At 36.3% G+C, this 18,500-nt stretch overlaps 3 protein-coding genes across 4 annotated transcripts; 1 reads left to right on the top strand and 2 right to left on the bottom strand.

Annotated features, from left to right (window-relative positions):
- Nucleotides 1-8,483: 8,483 nt before the first annotated feature.
- On the bottom strand, nt 8,484-11,060 carry LOC140891516 (uncharacterized). The gene is made up of 4 exons (XM_073300040.1): nt 10,725-11,060; nt 10,161-10,513; nt 9,852-9,894; nt 8,484-9,222 (listed from the first exon to the last, which is right to left on the bottom strand). Exons 1-4 carry the CDS (start codon nt 10,846-10,848, stop codon nt 8,765-8,767), a joined length of 978 nt encoding a protein of 325 aa, XP_073156141.1. The 5' UTR covers nt 10,849-11,060; the 3' UTR covers nt 8,484-8,764.
- Nucleotides 11,061-13,125: 2,065 nt separating this feature from the next.
- LOC140889013 (protein PIN-LIKES 2) lies at nt 13,126-14,851 on the top strand. The gene has a single exon (XM_073296708.1). It carries the CDS (start codon nt 13,415-13,417, stop codon nt 14,774-14,776), a length of 1,362 nt encoding a protein of 453 aa, XP_073152809.1. The 5' UTR covers nt 13,126-13,414; the 3' UTR covers nt 14,777-14,851.
- Nucleotides 14,852-14,977: 126 nt separating this feature from the next.
- Nucleotides 14,978-18,091, bottom strand: LOC140889012 (protein DETOXIFICATION 12-like). 2 transcript variants are annotated; one of them, XM_073296707.1, is made up of 8 exons: nt 17,742-18,091; nt 17,113-17,657; nt 16,943-17,029; nt 16,790-16,846; nt 16,467-16,705; nt 16,105-16,310; nt 15,852-15,921; nt 14,978-15,199 (listed from the first exon to the last, which is right to left on the bottom strand). In XM_073296707.1, the coding sequence occupies exons 1-7, from the start codon at nt 17,970-17,972 to the stop codon at nt 15,868-15,870; spliced, it is 1,419 nt and encodes a 472-aa protein (XP_073152808.1). In that variant the 5' UTR covers nt 17,973-18,091; the 3' UTR covers nt 14,978-15,199; nt 15,852-15,867. The 2 variants fall into 2 exon arrangements, with proteins under 2 accessions (XP_073152808.1, XP_073152806.1); XM_073296705.1 differs by lacking the exon at nt 14,978-15,199 and having other exon boundaries at nt 15,788-15,921.
- Between the last annotated feature and the right edge of the window lie 409 nt (nt 18,092-18,500).

The following is an 18,500-nucleotide window of genomic DNA, read 5'->3' as shown; positions in this document are numbered from 1 at the left end:
ATATGAACAACTATCATTAGCAACTACGTGAGCAACAACTGACATAACACCTTAATAAATAATTGTCACATCAGCTGTTGCTCACGTAATTCCACTCATATATGTAAGTATATGTACCAAACTCAATTGCCACGATCTTTTTAAATCTTAAATTATTGTAATGATAATGCATCATATTTCACTAATTGTTAGGCATCCACTTTCCTTCTTTTCTTTTCCTTACCTGCAAAAGAAATGAACCAACAGCAGCAAGAAAGGAAACCAAAGAAAAGAACAGAAAAAATAAAGGAATGACAGTAGAATAATCGTAAAGAAATCGCAAGCTCCGGGCTCAGATAACTAGAACCATTTCTCCATTTCACCGGCAAACATCGACGAAGACCACAAAAGGATTTCCCAGCCCAAGCTCACGCCCACCGTTCTTCACACAGAAGAAAAGACCCAGCGCGATCGATCGAGAAAGACTCCAGCAGAGCAGCACAAAAGCTCAAGAAGAAAAGGAGGACACAAAGTCACCTGAGAGGAAGCTGGAATGCACACTCGGTTAACGAAGAAAGCCAAGAACGCACACGTTTTTTTTCTTCGGCTGCTCAACCTCTCGCTCCTCTCTTAATCTCACTCTCTCGATCTAATCTGCAGAATAGGTTTGGGGATAGGCTATATACAAGGGCCTAAATTATTTGGGCTGGGAAATAAGAGTTAGTTGGGCCAAAGCCCAACAATTCTCCACCTTTTGGCCCAACGCCGGTTCACTGGTTTTGGAGAGTCACCTACAGTTATCATCATCGCCCCACAACAAGAAACACAAAGTCAGTATCAGTCAGAAGTATCAAAGTTTAAAATTTTCAAGCACGATCTAAATTTTTCAACAGATAAACACTTAGTTCCCATATCAGCAGGATTAAATTCAGAAGGAATCTTTTCAAGATAGACAATACCTTTTGCCACCACATCACGAATGTAGTGGAACCTAACATCAATATGTTTAGTTCTATCATGAAAAACAGGATTCTTACACAGTTGGATGCCGGATTGACTATCAGAAAATACAACTACTTCACCTTCAAGAAAACCAATTTCAGAAATGAGACCTTTCAACCAAATAGCTTCTTTTAACGCTTCAGTTACAGCTACATACTCAGATTCGGTGGTTGAAAGGGCTACAATGTGTTGTAATTAAGATTTTCAGCTAATACAAGCACCACACAACGTAAACACATAAGAAGTTGTTGATTTTCTATTGTCCATATCATTGGCATAGTTAGAATCCACATATCCAACCAATTTAACATCATTTTCAGATCTGGAAAATTTTAAACCATGATTCACAGAACCATTCAAATATCTCAGCAGAAATTTGAGAGCTTCCCAATGGTAAACTCCGGGATTAGACATGTAACGACTCAAGCAACTCACAGAATATGCAATATCAGGCCTTGTGCTAACCATTAAATACATGACAGAACCAATAGCATTAGAATAAGGCACATTCTTCATGCATTTAACATCATATTCAGTTTTAGGAGCTTGCTCTTTACTTAGAACGAAATGACCAGCAAGAGGCACATTGACAGGTTTGGCATTTGACATGGAAAATTTACTCAAAACTTTCTTAACATAAGTATCCTGATTTAATAAAATGATAGACCGCTTTCTATCCCTATAAATATTCATGCCAAGAATCCGTTTAGCATCTCCTAGGAATTTCATATCAAATTTAGCACTCAAGCAATTTTTGACATGCTCAACAGTTTTCACACAAGAACTAATCAATAGCATATCATCCACATAGATAAGCAAGAAAATAGGAACTTTAGCATTTTGTTTGAAATACAAGCAATGATCATAATTACTTCTAGTAAAACCCAAAAGAGCATGCATTCATCAAACTTTTTATTCCATTGCCTAGGAGATTGCTTTAGGCCATACAAAGATTTCTTGAGCAAACAGACATGATCAGGATGCTTAGAGTTCACAAAGCCTTCAGGTTGCCTCATAAAAAAATTTTCATTTAGTTCACCATGTAAAAAAGCAGTTTTAACATCTAATTGTATCAACTCCCAATCAAACTGAGCAACAAGAGCAAGCATAATTCTAACAGTAGTAAATTTCACAACAGGAGCAAATATTTCGGTATAGTCTATCCCTTTTTTTTGAGTAAAACCCTTAGCTACTAACCTAGCTTTAAATCTGACAGATTCACACTCATTCTTGACCTTGAACAACCACTTACAGTCCACAACAGAACAATTTTCAGGTTTAGGCACAAGAATCCAAGTATTGTTAACATGCAAAGAATTAATTTCTTCTTTCATCGCATTTAACCTTTTTCCAGAATTTTCAGATTTTAAAGCTTCGTCATACGACTTAGGTTCAACATTATCAATAGATTCAAATACACTGAATGCATAAGAAGTCATGTGAAAGTTATCAAAGTGTTGTGGAGGCCTAATATTCCATCTAGATCTATCTCTAGCTAATTGATAATCATTCAAGTCACTTTCATGCACATTTTCACTAGTTTCCTCATGCATATCAGAATCATCATTAGCATTATCAGACAGATTATCAGACACTTCATCCACAACAGACACATTCTGGACATTTTCAGAAACAAGACTTGGACCAGGCAAATGCTCCACCTTGTTTGGAGCAGTGGCAGCTTGGGGAATGGGTAATGGAGTAGATAAACATGGAAAATCAGATTCATTGAAAACAACATCCCTACTGATTAACACTTTAAAACCAGTTTGATCCCTTAACCACAATCTATAACCCTTAACCCCATCAGGATAGCCAAGAAAAACACATTTTACTGATCTAGGTTCAAGTTTATCTTGTTTCTGATGCACAAAAGCAGAACATCCAAAAACTTTCAAGTTTGACAAATCAGTTTGCGTACCAGACCATACAAATTCTGGACACTTACCATTCAAAGGCACAGAAGGGGATCTATTTATCAAATAAGCTGTTGTACAAACAGCTTCACCCCAGAACTTTTTTGAAAGTCCAGAACATGCAAGCATACACCTCACCCTTTCAAGTAAAGTTCTATTCATACGTTCAGCAACATCATTTTGCTGAGGCGTATAAGTGACAGTCTTGTGTCTTTGAATACCAGATTCAGCACACAGGTTGTCAAACAATTTGTTACAAAATTCAAGACCATTATCGGTTTTTAGAATTTTAATTTTCTTATCAGTTTGATTTTCAATCAAGTTTTTCCAGTTTTTAAACTTCTCAAACACATCAGATTTGTTTTTTCAATAAAAACACCCAAACTTTCCTTGAAAAATCATCAATCACAGATAAGAAATATTGATTTTCACCATGCGTGGGCACACTAGCCGGACCCCAAACATCAGCATGCAAATACTCAAGAATTTCAGAAGTGACATATTGTTTGGGACTTGGGGAATGTGGAAACTTGACTCTAGATTGTTTCCCAAGAACACATGCATCACAAAATGGCACACAAGACAATTTTTCAGTACCAAAGTAACCATCTTTATGCAATATTTCTAAACCTTTAGAACTCATGTGACCTAGTCTTTTGTGCCACAAATCAGTTTTATCACTCAAGACAACATTCACAATGTTTTGCATACAAGATTCAGGTTCAGCATGGCAAACATACAAGTTTCTCAATTTTTCAGCTTTGAAAATCACAAAAGAGCCTTTCAAAATTTTCATAACCCCATTACCCCATCTACCCTGTAGACCGTCATCTTCCAAAGATGCACAGGAAATCAAATTATGACATAAATCAGGAACATGCCTAACATTTTTCAAAATCAGCACATAACCTGAATCAAATTTCAAGCATACATCACCAAGACCAGCAACTTGGCACATCTTTTCATTAGCCATAGAAACAGACCCATGCTTTACTTCTTTATAAGTAGAAAACAGATTTTTGAATGGAGACATGTGAAAAGTGCACGCAGAATCTACAAGCCATTCATTTTCACACAAAGCACTTGAATGCACAGAATTCATAGTAGGCACATCACATACTTCAGTCACCATAAAAACATCACCCATGTTTTCATTAGAAGAAGCCATATTAGCAATATCATCATGCTGATTTTTGTAATTCTGGTTTTGTTTTTGTTTAGGCCTTGAACAATCTTTAATGTAATTACCTGTTTCACCACAATTAAAACACTTTCTGTTTTTAGGCCTCGACTGAGATCTTTGCTTCCTCTTACCTCTATTTTTCACAGAAGGTTGGTTATGGTTGTTTGAGTGTCTTTGAAAACGAGTTTTAGACTTTCCTCTAACAAACATAGCCTCACCAGAGTTATTACCACCCCTATTGGTTTTCAAATCAATCTCTTTGCTTTTAAGACCATTCACAACAGTTTCTAATGTTATATTATCTCTACCATACTTAATAGCAGATTTAACATCACTGTATGAATCAGGAATAACATTCAAGAGAACAATAGGTGTGTAATCATCAATGTGTTTATCTCCTGTTTGCTTAATATCTTGAATTAATTTGGTAAACACATCAATATTTTCATCAATGTCCTTGTTCAAATCGAGTTTGAAACGAAAAAATTTTTCAAGTAAAAACAATTTACTCGGCAGGGAAGTCTTCGTATAGAGCTCTTCTAATTTTTCCCAAAGTTCTTTGGCCGATTTCAGTTTACCCACTTTTCTTAGCACAGAATCAGATAAATTCAAGATAATAGAGGAGTAAGCAAATTCATCCATTTCAGCTTTTTTCTCAGTCGTTTCGGCAGCAGGATACGACAAATCTATTGCTTTGAAAACTCTTTGTTGTATTAAAATTCCTTTCATTTTCTGCTGCCAAATTGAGAAATCAGTTTTCCCGTTAAAAGGTTCAAGATTAAAACCAGTGAACGACATTTTTTCACACAGAAAAACACAAAAACTTGACCGGCAGATTTCTCACAGAAAAGGCAGTAAACAACACAAATTTCAGATTACAGCAAACACAGCGGAAGCAACAAGTAAGCACGAAATTCCTAGGTTTCTACCAGCACGTAATCCCAGAACCTAAACCGCGGCCAGCGACTACTACAAATGCGATAAAAAAGGTTCAAGCCAATTTACCAGAGCAAAACTCTAAGTAAGAGTTTCAATCCCACGAACCAGTAAAACTAACGAGACGACTCAAAGTCGCGGCTGACCAGCAAGCTCACGGCAAGACGGAACAAGGGCTGTCCAGCGACGACGATGGCTGCTGTCCCGGCACCAGCGAGGCTGCAGTCCCGACACCGGCGAGGCTGCTGTCCCAACGAGCAAAAATCAGCGACGCGACCATAGTGGCTTTGATACCACTGTTAGGCATCCACTGTCCAAGCACCGTCCAGCCCTTATCTTCCTTTGTCTTCTTTCCTTTCTTTTCCCTTACCTGCAAAAGAAATGAACCAACAGCAGCAAGAAAGGAAACCAAAGAAAAGAACAGAAAAAATAAAGGAATGACAGTAGAATAATCGTAAAGAAATCGCAAGCTCCGGGCTCAGATAACTAGAACCATTTCTCCATTTCACCGGCAAACATCGACGAAGACCACAAAAGGATTTCCCAGCCCAAGCTCACGCCCACCGTTCTTCACACAGAAGAAAAGACCCAGCGCGATCGATCGAGAAAGACTCCAGCAGAGCAGCACAAAAGCTCAAGAAGAAAAGGAGGGCACAAAGTCACCTGAGAGGAAGATGGAATGCACACTCGGTTCACGAAGAAAGCCAAGAACGCACACGTTCTTTTTCTTCGGCTGCTCAACCTCTCGCTCCTCTCTTAATCTCACTCTCTCGATCTAATCTGCAGAATAGGTTTGGGGATAGGCTATATACAAGGGCCTAAATTATTTGGGCTGGAAAATAAGAGTTAGTTGGGCCAAAGCCCAACACTAATTTAATGGCCCACACGCCATTCAACACTACCTTTACTATGTGCTTCAACTATTTAATTTCACTATCTCTCAAAACAACCTTAGTTACTTTCCTTCCTCTTCCATCGCCACCACGGCCTCCGCCGGCCGCCCCTTCTTCCGCACGTGTTCTTCCCATCTCTCTTTCACTTTTAATCATGGCGAGATTACCTTTGCCACTTCTCCCAACACAGAAACTCCAATTTTTGCCGGCACCAGTACTCAACTTCTTGATAGTTTTAGCAGCAGTTGTTTCTGTGTTTTCAGTGGTAACTTTTATGTGTGGCTCTCACAGAGAAGAGAAAAAAAGCGTGAGATTGGGAGGTAAAAAGAAGCCTGTGATGCAAAAGTTACACAGTGGATTAAGCAGCAAAGCTCTGTTGATGGCGAAAATGATTTCTTGGAGAAAAGTTCAGGATGATCATGGCCAAGAAGAAGAAGATGATCAAGACTACTCTGGCGGCTATGGCCATCATGATGAGGATTTCGAGGAAGACGATGTTGTTTGGAAGAAGACAATCATCAAGGGAGAAAAGTGTCGGCCCCTCGATTTCTCGGGGAAGATTTTGTATGATTCTAATGGAAATCTTCTTCCAAATTGATTTGTATGATTGTGATATGGATAAATATTGCATGTGTTTAGGGGGGTTTTTTTTGTTGGGTTTATTAAATAAAAAATGTTGGCATGTAAAATAATCAACAAGTTTTATTATTTTTAAAGTTTTTGTCAAAAAATATACCCATAAAATTGCAAAAGGTGAAACTTCTTCCTCAACCTTTTTCTTTCTTTCTTTCTTAATTTCCTTCTTTTTTTTTTTTCTTTTTGAAAAGTTTATATCAATTTAATGTAGCACGTTAATTTGCTTTGGAAAAAATGGGATATTGGACAGAGTCACAGAGTGATTAAAAAGAGAGTTTAAAATTTTGAAAGAAATTGTCTGCTAGCTATGTAATATATCGTGTAAAATTGGATATATATATATATATAATTTTCAAACGTAGTTTTCTTGCAAGAACATAGATCGATAAGAAACGAATCAGAACTCCAATTATTAGTTGATTTGAAGTCTCACAATTTGTTTTTTTTCCCCGGTCAAGCAAAGGCCTATTATTACTTTTTTTTATGCACAAAGTTTATTTAAAATTTTAAATAATAATAAGTATTATATTTTAAAAATCACTACACTTAAACTTGAAATTTCATTTAAAATCCAATGACATAAAGCTTAAAGCACCCTCCCGCAAAAATAATGGAATTGGATTATTGGAGGCATATGGATCCGACGACCCGAGTCAATGAACGGGTCAAGTGGGCACTATAAATTAGAATCAACTTTCCTTTGCGACCATGTATGCACCCAGCCCCCCACCCCCACCCCCCCCCCACCCACCCCACCCCCAAGCCACACGTAACGGGATGCGACTTCACAAGAATAAAATAAAAGTGATAAATAAATAAATAAATAAATAAAACTTTATAAAAGAGGGAATCAACAAAGTGCGGACGTGTTCTAAAGATTGCGATATTAAATTTTTATCTACTGTAATTACTAAAATGTCATATTTTTTCTTCTTCAAATATAATATGCGTAAAATAGAGCGAGTAAATCAAATCACAAGAGCTAATAAGAGTGGAGATAATTATTTTTACATAAAATTAATATGAGACGGTCTTACATTTTAATTTTATGATATATATATATCTTATTCGACCCAATTCATAAAAAAATATTAGTTTTTTATATTAAAAATATTAATTTTAATTATAAACATAAGCTGAATCGACCAATCTCACAACTTTAGATTCGTAAGATCGACAGAGTTATTTATTTATTTTAATGGAAGAGTTTGTAAAAGGTCATAGATCGTGGGCCGTGGCACATATATACAAAAATAACTAGTTGGTTGTACAAACCCCAACTGTCTACCAAATCATTATGAGGCTTAATTACAAGTTACGCCTCCCATCCCTTCTCTCTAAGCCAATTAATGTAGAATGGACCGATACTTGTTAATTTTCTACATCCAAATTTATTTGTGCAAAGTGATAGATAAGTCTTTTTTCAACTTTAGAAACATTTTGAAACAATAAAACATCTACCGATAAAAAAATTGCATAAAACAAGAAAATGGTATTTTTATATCATAATTATAATTATCGGTTGTTGTTCAGTACATTAATAAGGTGAGTGCATCAACAAATGAAATTTGAATGGAACTTAATATTACCAAGCAGCATTCACGTGTCTCATTCAAGGTGACATCAAGTACCAATCTTTTTCCTCAAAAAAAAAAAAAAAAAAAAGGTACCAATATCGTTCATTTTTTTATATAATTTTTTCATCTATAAAAGACACAAAAATTACAAATTCCAACTCAATTATGGTTATCATTTTTTTTTTAGCTTGCTTATGGTTATTCATAAATTGTAGCTGATGAAAATGTACACCGATTGGCGTAGCATATTGTGAAGCAACTTAATTGCATAATCATAAATTAATTTGCAACTAATCGACGAGTTAGACTTAGAAAAAATTTTGAACCAAAAAACATTCCAATTATTTTAGAATGAATCGAATAACATTCAAATATATTACTATGTTAGACATTAATAATAAATTACACACAAGCTTCAATAGTATATGCAATACAAGTTATTTTATTAATTTATTTGAAATGGAGTGTAGTTCACATGCATATTTGTGTCACAGAGAAAAAAAGGGAAAGGGCTCCTCAAAATCAAGTCAATAAATATTACTCCATGAGAGCCGGAAGCAGCTTTGAAAACACCAAGAATATAGCAAGATTACTCTCACTATTGAGGTCTCTGCTGGTTCCCGACCAACTTAAGCTTAGCTTTCAAATGGAAGTTACAGAATCGCCGTCACTACTTTCACTGTCGCTGCTGCTGCTTCCGCTCCCACTTCCGCTTCCACTACCGCTGCCACTGCCACTGCTCTCACTTCCACTGCTGCCACCAGAGGTAGAAGTCCCGCTTTTCCTTTCTTCCGCATTGACCTGTGCTCTCAGTGCTTCGGCAGCATTTGGACCCTTATCTGCTTCATCGTCACTAACATCAACATCGGCAATCTCATCATCTGTATCAATCGGTATATTGATATCAATGCCAGTGGCATACTCTTTTACATCAACAGTGCCGCGATCAGATGCTGCATTATCATCATCGTCGTCATCATCATTCATTATATCCAACTGTTCCTCCAGGTCATCCTCATTCTTATGGTCTGGTGATGGATTTGGAGGCTTTGTTTGGGATGCAGGATAGTCGACAGTCTTTTCTTGTCTTGGTTTTGTATCTGGTTCAACAATAGCAAAAAAATCACTCACTGGATGAAGAATTGCCTCAACATCACCATTTTACAAAGATCATCCCCGCGCATGCTGATTGGATTCGACATAAATAAAGCATGGTTTGGAATACAAAAGGAGGATGTCTAACCTCAGTAAATACAATGCTACCTTTCATGAAATTATAATCTTAAGCTTCCTCAAAAGAGTAAAATTGGTTGGACTCATCAGGAAGGATGGTCACATAATAAAGTTGCAGAAATAATTCTAAAGACCAAATCATAGATAATAAACGAGTAAACTCACGTTTGCCACACCTAACATCTCCAGAAATAATATATATGAACATATCGTATCTCATCCATGGAAGGAGGGAGATGTAAACATTTTGCTGTTTTCATATTTTGTGAGTGAAGTCATATGTAAGGTCATGTAAACTTCTTCAAAAATCAGGGAAAGTATATATTTTTATGATTTCTAGATGGGAGACTTTTATAATTTTAACATAAAGCATATTTTTTATATGCCCCTCAACTATGGGATCAACCAAGCATATGGCTTTTCCCTTTGGTTAGTGATAATAGGCGGGAACCACAACCATACTCAGTTCACAAATTATGGAGTAACAAAAACATGCCTGAGTTCTTGAAGTCCCCAATGTCAATTCGTTCAACTTCAACCTGCACAAGTATCATAAAAAATAAAAAGCTTCAGTCGAGTTCAACAGCAAGAAGCATTTTCAGCCATCAATAGCAAATCATTCAGAACCAAAATACAAACCTTCTTTTCAATCCCTCTTTTTATAGATACTAAAGGAAGCATCCAAATGAGAAATTGTAAGTAAAGTTTTCCTAGTGAGATAAAAGTATGCTACAGCTATTTCAAAGGTCCAAACTGAACTAATAAAACAATCAACAAAAGAGTTCCTTCCAGAGAGAGCACACACCGGCAATGCATGAATGGCATCTTTATACATTGGTTGATGCCTCACCCCTTTCCCAACAGGTGGTGAACTTGCATCAGAAAGTCCAGCTGATGCAGCTACAGCGGCCGTGGACTCACCCTGCATCCGGTTATGCCTCAAACGCTTAACAGCCCTGTGCAACCGCTCTAATCTGAAGGATTCACCATCAAAGAAAAGAACGGCATCGTTTTCCTTGTAATCCTCGCTTATACCCTCAAATGTCACCTTGGGTTTCCCAGGTTGATTGTTTTGAAACTCAACAGTAACCTTATTATCCTTGCTCTTATGCAACGTGCCACGCTGGTTCTTATCAATTGAAGCTGGCTTGAATTCATCTGTGATATATATAATATTTTGCAAGAAAAGAGAGAACTCAGTATTCAGCAAGGAACCTCAATACAAAAGCAGAACCAACAGGGAATAATTTTCTCCCAACCACAATCAAACATATCAGCAAAAGCACAATGTAAATTAAAAGAAGAAACTTGAATAAAGGGATAACACATCATCAATATATATGGTTGAATCAAGCCAGTAAACACATACAGCGAAGAGTGCAGAACTTTGAGGAGTGATGAGGATCCTTCAAGGAGGAGCCCAGGGTCAGATTGTACCATCGATCGGCTTGCGGCGCAGTATTGGGCTCATTACTGTTGTTGATCCCTGCCATCTTCCTTGCTATTATTGCCCCCAATTCCACAATTGCCTTATTGCCCAGGGATTGAAAAATGGGGGATTGGATTGAAGGAATAATGGATTAGGGATGAGGTTAATATTGTGTTTTAGTTTTAAACGGCTTCTTCACCGCTTGTATTTCAACCTAATCTTTTAGCCGACGAGGCCTTCGCCTTTGGCTCGATAGCTAAGGTCGAGGTCTTGCCACAAGCTAATTTTATGTTAATTTTTGTTGATTGGAGTTAGTTTTTCGAATTTATTTAAGTAGATTTATAATTTATTTTTTGTAATTTTTTTGTTCACGAAATAAGTATGTTTTGAGTCTTAGCTTAGATTTCGTATGTAATTTGACAATTACTTCGTTTTTTTTAATCTAGATTAATATTGTAAATTTGTAACGAAATGTTTTTTTATTTTTTATTTTAAGTTGGAATCCGACAATATTTTCATATTTTTTGTGTCCGTCTAATTTATTATATCCATTTTCTTTCTCGTTTTACATCATTGGATATTTATCTTTTATCCTCATCTTTATACTCATATAATGATATGCTATATATACCTTATCTAAATATCTTATTGTCTACCTATAGGCATATTTTTTAAAATTTGAATTGCGTCAATGAAGTTATGGATATTTACTAAATTTTTAGGAGAACACTAATTAAAAATAAAAATAAAGGTAAAAATAAGTAAATAGATATAATTAGAATAAATAACTAAATATTTTATCTTAAGTCAGTCATTATCAACAAAGTAACAACTTTATACCAATAATTCGCTTCATTTTTTTTTGAAGTCATAATTCGCTTCATTCTATCATCTTATTCCCGCTATCATAATTCAACAAAATTATATTAAAATTATTTTAAAGTAAAAATTAATTAAATAAATAATGTGTATAAAAAGATACATACATATACATACATGTGTGCGTCTATTAAAAATGTTCAATTAAACTTTTTTTTCCTTCGAGTTGACCTCGAACACAAATTATTTTGTTCGATATTTTTTGAATTTTAATTTTTATTTTCACTAATATAACGTATATTAAATAAATATATTTTGAGCTTTATTTTCAAGTAACTTGCAAACATGTTTGAATATTTATCATCAAATTTGAGCTTTGATTCGAATCGAATTTGAGCAAAAAAATATTAAAATATCAAGCTTTTAATCGAACTCGATATTAAGTATGTCTGATTCAACTTTAAAATTTTTTCATATAGTTAATTTCATTTCGTTCTTTTACATATCTAATCGATATCAAAGTTCTTAATTTTGAAACGAAGTCTAGAGCTAGAGGTGTCAAAATGGCTAGGGTTGGCCCGTCCCGCCATACAAAATAGATGAGTTGGGTTGTCATTTTACCAACCCTCCTAGAGGTGGGCCGGCCTGCCCCGCCCCACCTAATGTTGGGTTGGGGTGGGTTGCGGGTTGGCCCGCCAAAATCCACCAAATTGCACATAGGCCCGTTGGGTTGACCCGTTCCGTCACTTAAAATAGGTGGGTTAGGTTGGTGTTTTACCAACCCGCCTAAAATGTGAGCCGGTTCGTCTCACCCCGCCTAATGGTGGGTTGCGAAGGGTTGTGGGCTGGCCCGTCCTGCTGGTCCATTTTGACATATCTATCTAGAGCTGATACCCAGTCATAACAAACTCACCCACTAACCAAAAATAAAACCAAATTATGTGTTAGTTTATGCTTAAATTAATTGAAATTCAAAAGTTAGTCATATGGTGATTATGATTCTCCAAAAGTGATTCTAATGAAAAGGTCAATGTTAAAATTACTGTAATAACTTATTTATCAAACACTACCCAACTTTGGTTTTTATATTTCACATTTGTGTCTAAATATTACCAATTTTTGATTTTTTTTTAACTTTTTTATAATCTATAAATATAATCACTTATACAAAAATATAATCTTTTGCAAGTACTCTCTTACTATAAACCTTGATGTACACATTTTCTTATTAATTAAAAAATTTTTGTTGGCTAACGAGATATTAATTTTTTATTATAAGTAATTTTGTATTTAATGAGATAAATTATAAGTGATGTAAATTAAAGTGTACCCTAGGAGATATATGTCCATTTTTTTTCTAGAAAATACATAACGTGGTATGACATGATTTGGGTACAAAAACAATTGTTTTTATTCTAAAAAGCCAAGTTAATAATTGTACAACAAAAACATGTGTACACGTGTTAAAATATAATTGAAACGATGCCCCAACCGTCAGCTAAAAAACTGGACAAACAAGTGGCTGTTTTTGGCTGATTGGACCCCACCCTTTTTCTTCTTCCAAAATCCAAATCCCTACCCTAACATCAAAATCTCTGCTTCGGTTGAAGAATCCTATGATCATAGGAGTTGCCTAGGGTTTGTTTCCTCTGAATCTTCTGATCTCCCCATATAGAAGTTTCAAGATCGATTTTTTCTGAATTCCCATTGTCGATTTAGGGTTTGAATTTTCTGGGTTTTCGGAGGTAATTTGTATAAATTGTGGGGTTCGTTTCTTTTTTTTTCTATAAATTTGGGTTTTGGAGGCTGAGATGGAATCTGTTTTTGCCCAAAGTCAGAATGGCATGCGCTCCACCAGAGAGGATCTTATACACGCTATTCTTCCGTTGTTGAAACTCATCTGTCTCACTTTGTTTGGGTTGATTCTTGCTCACCCGAAAACTCAACTAGTTCCCAAGGCAACTTTCAAGCTTCTAAGCAAACTCGTGTTTGCATTGTTCTTGCCTTGTGTGATCTTCAATCATCTCGGGGAAGCTATAACTGTCAAGAATTTCCTTCTATGGTGGTTCATACCTGTTAATGTTCTTCTTAGTACTGCTATTGGCTGTGTTTTGGGCTTCATAGTGGCAAAGATATGCCGGCCTCCTCCAGAATACGTGAGATTTACGGTCATCATGACGGCATTTGGAAACACGGGCAACCTCCCTCTTGCTATTGTTGGGTCCATCTGCCGTAACACCAATAATCTGTTTGGTCCTGATTGTCACTCGAATGGGACAGCTTATGTATCTTTTGCTCAATGGGTTGCTGTTCTTCTTGTTTATACTCTGGTTTACCACATGATGGAGCCACCGATAGAATACTACGAGCTTGTTGACGATGATGCTGAAATTCAGGAACAGTTATCAACAAACGATCTTAGCCGGCCACTCTTTGTAGAAGCCGAATGGCCTGGAATGGAAGATAGAGAAACCGAGAACTGTAAAACTCCATTAATAGCACGAATATTTGGGAGTGCGTCGAGCATTTCTCAAATTTCTATTCCGGATCCTGAATCATCCGACGAAGCATGTTCACGTCCCACGAGTCCAAAATCTCTCAGATGCTTAGCCACGCCACGAATGGTTAGAAAAATGCGAATTGTTGCTGAGAAAACTCCAATCTCTCACATTCTTCAGCCCCCGACATTCGCCACTTTGTTGGCTTTCCTGATTGGTATGATTCCGCCTATCAAATCTATTGTCTATGGCGAAAATGCGCCACTTGCATTCATCACAGACAGTTTAGAAATATTGGCTGGAGCAATGGTACCTTCGGTAATGCTCATTCTTGGAGGAATGCTTGCTGAGGGTCCCAACGAATCAAGACTAGGAGTTCGAACGACAGTTGGTATCATCGTTGCAAGACTCTTGGTTCTCCCCTTAGTAGGCGTTGGGGTTGTTCTTTCGGCAGATAGACTAAATTTTTTGATCCATGGGGATATGATGTTTCGGTTTGTGGTTCTGTTGCAGTACTCGACACCGAGTGCCATCTTGTTGGGAGCAGTGGCTAGCCTGAGGGGTTACGCGGTAAAAGAAGCTTCGGCTCTACTCTTTTGGCAACATGTTTTTGCTATCTTCTCACTTGCAATGTGCGCCATAGTTTACTTCAAGATGTTGCTTCCTTATGCTTGAGCTCTGTTTTCTACGACAATAATATTTGTGTCTACGTATGCTAGTATTTAATGGAATGAAGAAGGGTTGTTCTTAGCTCCTGTTTAATGTCTCGCCTTTACTGATCTTATTATTGTGGATGTTGGAAGTAAACCCCGAACGAGCTTTTTCATATGGATTCAGATCGATTTAGGATCTAAATCCATATGAAAAACAGCCTCTAAAATTTATACTTGCACTTAAAAATCAAATAACTAAAAGCAGATGTAATCCTAGGAGACGAAACAATCAAACTTTTCAAGGTTTCAACCAATCAACAAAGGGTGTAGCATTCTTGCAGATAGCCGAGTCCTTGTTGCTTGCAATGGCTGCTTCCTCGTACCATTGAAGTACATCAGCTACCATCATACAGAGCTTTCAAATCAAGCGCCACTTCCTTCACAGCTGATTGGTTCGATTTAAAAATATAAAAAATATAAATTTATTTTTAGATGTAATATAAATTATTTATATACTTGAAATTAGCGTGCATGAATTATTGAAAAATTTGAGCTTGATTATTTATTAAGATGGTGATGGTGTGTGTATATACGAATTTTATTAGTTCAATTAAATTTTTTGAAAGTTTTGAATTTGGCACCAGCAAAACACATTTTCAGCATACCTCCTGCCTTACTTACAGTTACATCAAACATGTTTAATTACGAAGGAGTGAACTGTATTCATAGAGAAATTAAGATAGTGTTTTAGAGAGCTTTTAAGAAGCACTTCATAGTTTTTTTTTTAAAAAAAAAAAATTCAATAAAATTTTAAGAAAAAGCTGAGAAAAACTTTCTAGAAATTCTCTAGAACACTACCTACGAGTTAGTGAAAACTGATAAATAGCGAAAATCATTTTATAAAGTTGAAATGAATATAGATAGCTAATGGATTTGATCGATAAAAGAACAAAACATTGAATCAGGTCTTAAATAACTCAATACTATGTCTTGACAAGGATACAAACTTTAAATCTTATATCATATTTCAGTTGGTCAATTAATTATTCAATATAAAATACAGATAATATAAAACAAAGTAGAAGGTTTATGCATACATGCATCTACCATTACTCAATTGCTATTTCTCTCCCTCTGGATGGATACCCTTTCCTCGGCTTTTGTGGCCTGGAAAAATCAATGTTAATATAATAATATATATATATTCTTGAAAACTTCAATTTTATTCATGTAAATAAGAATGAATTTCTACCTCAAAAAAAAAAAAAGAATGAATTTGAAATCTATCCATCTAAGTATAAGATTAGATAATTCAACGAAAATTGATGTTAACATGGAAAGAAATTGGACCTGTTTTTGCCAATTGGTGAAAGCTGTGACAAAGGATAGAATGGTGGATTGTAGCACAGAACCGATCACTATTCCGATCCAAAGCCCCTTTGCTTTTAAATGAACCACAAAACCCAAAACCACGGCCGATGGAATTCCAACCAGATAGAATGCCCCCAAGTTCACATAAGCACCAATGTGTTGCCACCCACTCCCTCTAGCAACTCCTGATGCACAAAAAGGAACAAAAAAATAGTCAAATACCTGTAAACTTTTAGGCCAAAATTTCTTCTTTCTGCATGCATTTCCATCCCTTTGAAGATCTGAATGAGCACCGGTGGCAGATTTAGCCAAAAATCATACAAAAACCACACTAGACTAACCCGAGACGACTGCTTGTAAGCTATCTGTGACAATAGACAGACAAATCAAAGGAGTCATGACAGAAATGTAGCGCACTACATGTTTCTCTTTGCTAAACGCTTGGCCAAGGACATGCCGGCTACAGAATAGAGCTATCGTTACTGCTATCGTCTCGGTGACAGCAAGAAACATGACGGCCCAAACTGCAACTCGAGCATTATGTGGGTTCCCAGCACCTAATTCGTTTGAAACCCGAGTGCTGAAATATAACTAGATGTGTTTTAGCACGGTATGTATTAGAAGTTATATGTAGAATATATACAGAGAGAGGATGGAAGCAGACCTTGCTGCAACTCCAAATCCATATGGAATGGTGAAGTGCAACGTCGAAATTGTTAGGCTGATAAAAATAAACACACTCCAAGATCTTAGTAAAATTACTTCTTGTAAGTAGAATTAATTAACAGCTTTGAATGTATACATAGTCCATATATACCATATTGATAATACTGATGTTTCAAGTGTCGGATTCGGTAATAGACCAGACAGCAAAACAAGCACTTCCAGTGCCCACCATTTCAAGCTATATATAAAGACATTGAACCATAGTTGATAACAAATTTCAAAAACAGAAGAAATTTTATCAAGAAGAGAAGATGAAAATACCAAACCATCACTGCAGAAGGGATCGCCAAACGAAAGAACTCTCCCATGACATAAAAAGCCTCAGTTGTGAACGTCAAACGCGTGTTTTTGCATGAACCCGAAAATTTGATGTATATTGCAAGCATAAGCACATACAACCAATTCGAAACACAAAAGGCCATAGCTGCACCAATGCTTCCTAGTTCAAACTTATATATAAAAACCCAGCTCGCGGGCACGTGGGAACAGAGGACAGCGAAGGAACTTACGACCATCGGAAAAATCAAGCTCTGAGTCTGCAAATATCTCACAAGAGGCTTGGAAATCGCAGCTCCGATCAACGCGGGAATGAGCCAAATAGCGTATTTTCGCGCTTCCAAAGAGATAGAATGATCTTGTCTCATCAAGACAAGTATTTTATCCATGAAAATCCACACAAGACAGATCGGTGCACAAACAAGAATCAGTGAAAATATTGCAGCGTAAGTATAGATACCGATCTTGTGGTATTGCTTTGCTCCATAAGCTTGCCCACAAAGAGTTTCCAGCCCGCCAACCAATCCCGACTGATACATAATACGTTTGAGATTATCACCAAAATTAATGAAACATATTTTCAAGAAAATGCTCGTCAGCAAAAGGGTATTTACCAGAAGACTGAATCCCGTGACATTGGCTACTGAAGTGGCAATGGCAACGCTAGATAACTCGAGCTGGCCGAGTCGTCCCACCATTATTATGGTCACAACTTGCAACAAGTATTGCGAAATTGTCACCATCGCCATAGGTGCTGCTACGTGACAAGCTTTCTTAGTTTCTACGACGAAATCGGCCCATGTCCCGCTCCATTTCTTCGCTTCCATATCTTCTTCCAAGCTCATATATCCTCCAGCGCGGAAGTAACCAGGCCAGCTAAAACTTTTGTTTAACGTGCGAGTTACAAACTGATCATAAGTTATAGTACTGCATATTTGTATGTAGAGCAGTATATTGTAATTGACAGTAAGCTAGATTTACAAGTCCATGTTATCAAGTACGTACGATAAACGAACTTATATCTTCCTACAAACAAAAGGATGATGATGATACACGTACACTATGGTGTGTTTACTTGACTTGCGACCATAGGATTACCTTATTAATTAATTTAATCCATTGTTTACTTAAAAAAAAAAAATCAATTTTTCACAAATCTCAAGCCCGTAATATTTATACCTTGATTTAATGATATTTTTCATCCTTAATTACATTAGCCATTAGATATAACATATCTGAACAATATTTGTTAAAAAAATTTCACAGAAATCCTAATATACTCTCATTTAATTAATTCCTTTGTTTTCCTCCCAATTTCTTTTTTTTTTTATATAAATAATTTAGTTTATCAATTTTATCTATTTTTAAAAAAT

This window comes from Henckelia pumila, chromosome 3 (genome assembly GCF_033568475.1).
Source record: "Henckelia pumila isolate YLH828 chromosome 3, ASM3356847v2, whole genome shotgun sequence".
Taxonomy (NCBI): domain Eukaryota; kingdom Viridiplantae; phylum Streptophyta; class Magnoliopsida; order Lamiales; family Gesneriaceae; genus Henckelia; species Henckelia pumila.
This window is presented reverse-complemented; position numbering and strand designations above follow the sequence as displayed.

Excerpts from the sequence above, each read along its gene's own strand:
- LOC140889013 (XM_073296708.1), top strand. The coding sequence starts at position 13,415 with ATGGAATCTGTTTTTGCCCAAAGTCAGAATGGCATGCGCTCCACCAGA.
- LOC140891516 (XM_073300040.1), bottom strand. The coding sequence starts at position 10,848 with ATGGCAGGGATCAACAACAGTAATGAGCCCAATACTGCGCCGCAAGCC. Across the intron at positions 10,514-10,724 it reads AAAGTTCTGCACTCTTCGCT|ATGAATTCAAGCCAGCTTCA; the intron begins GTATGTGTTTAC and ends TATATATCACAG. Across the intron at positions 9,895-10,160 it reads ATGCCATTCATGCATTGCCG|GTTGAAGTTGAACGAATTGA; the intron begins GTGTGTGCTCTC and ends ATACTTGTGCAG.
- LOC140889012 (XM_073296707.1), bottom strand. The coding sequence starts at position 17,972 with ATGAGCTTGGAAGAAGATATGGAAGCGAAGAAATGGAGCGGGACATGG. Across the intron at positions 17,658-17,741 it reads TCACGGGATTCAGTCTTCTG|TCGGGATTGGTTGGCGGGCT; the intron begins GTAAATACCCTT and ends ATTATGTATCAG. Across the intron at positions 16,847-16,942 it reads ACATCAGTATTATCAATATG|CCTAACAATTTCGACGTTGC; the intron begins GTATATATGGAC and ends TATTTTTATCAG.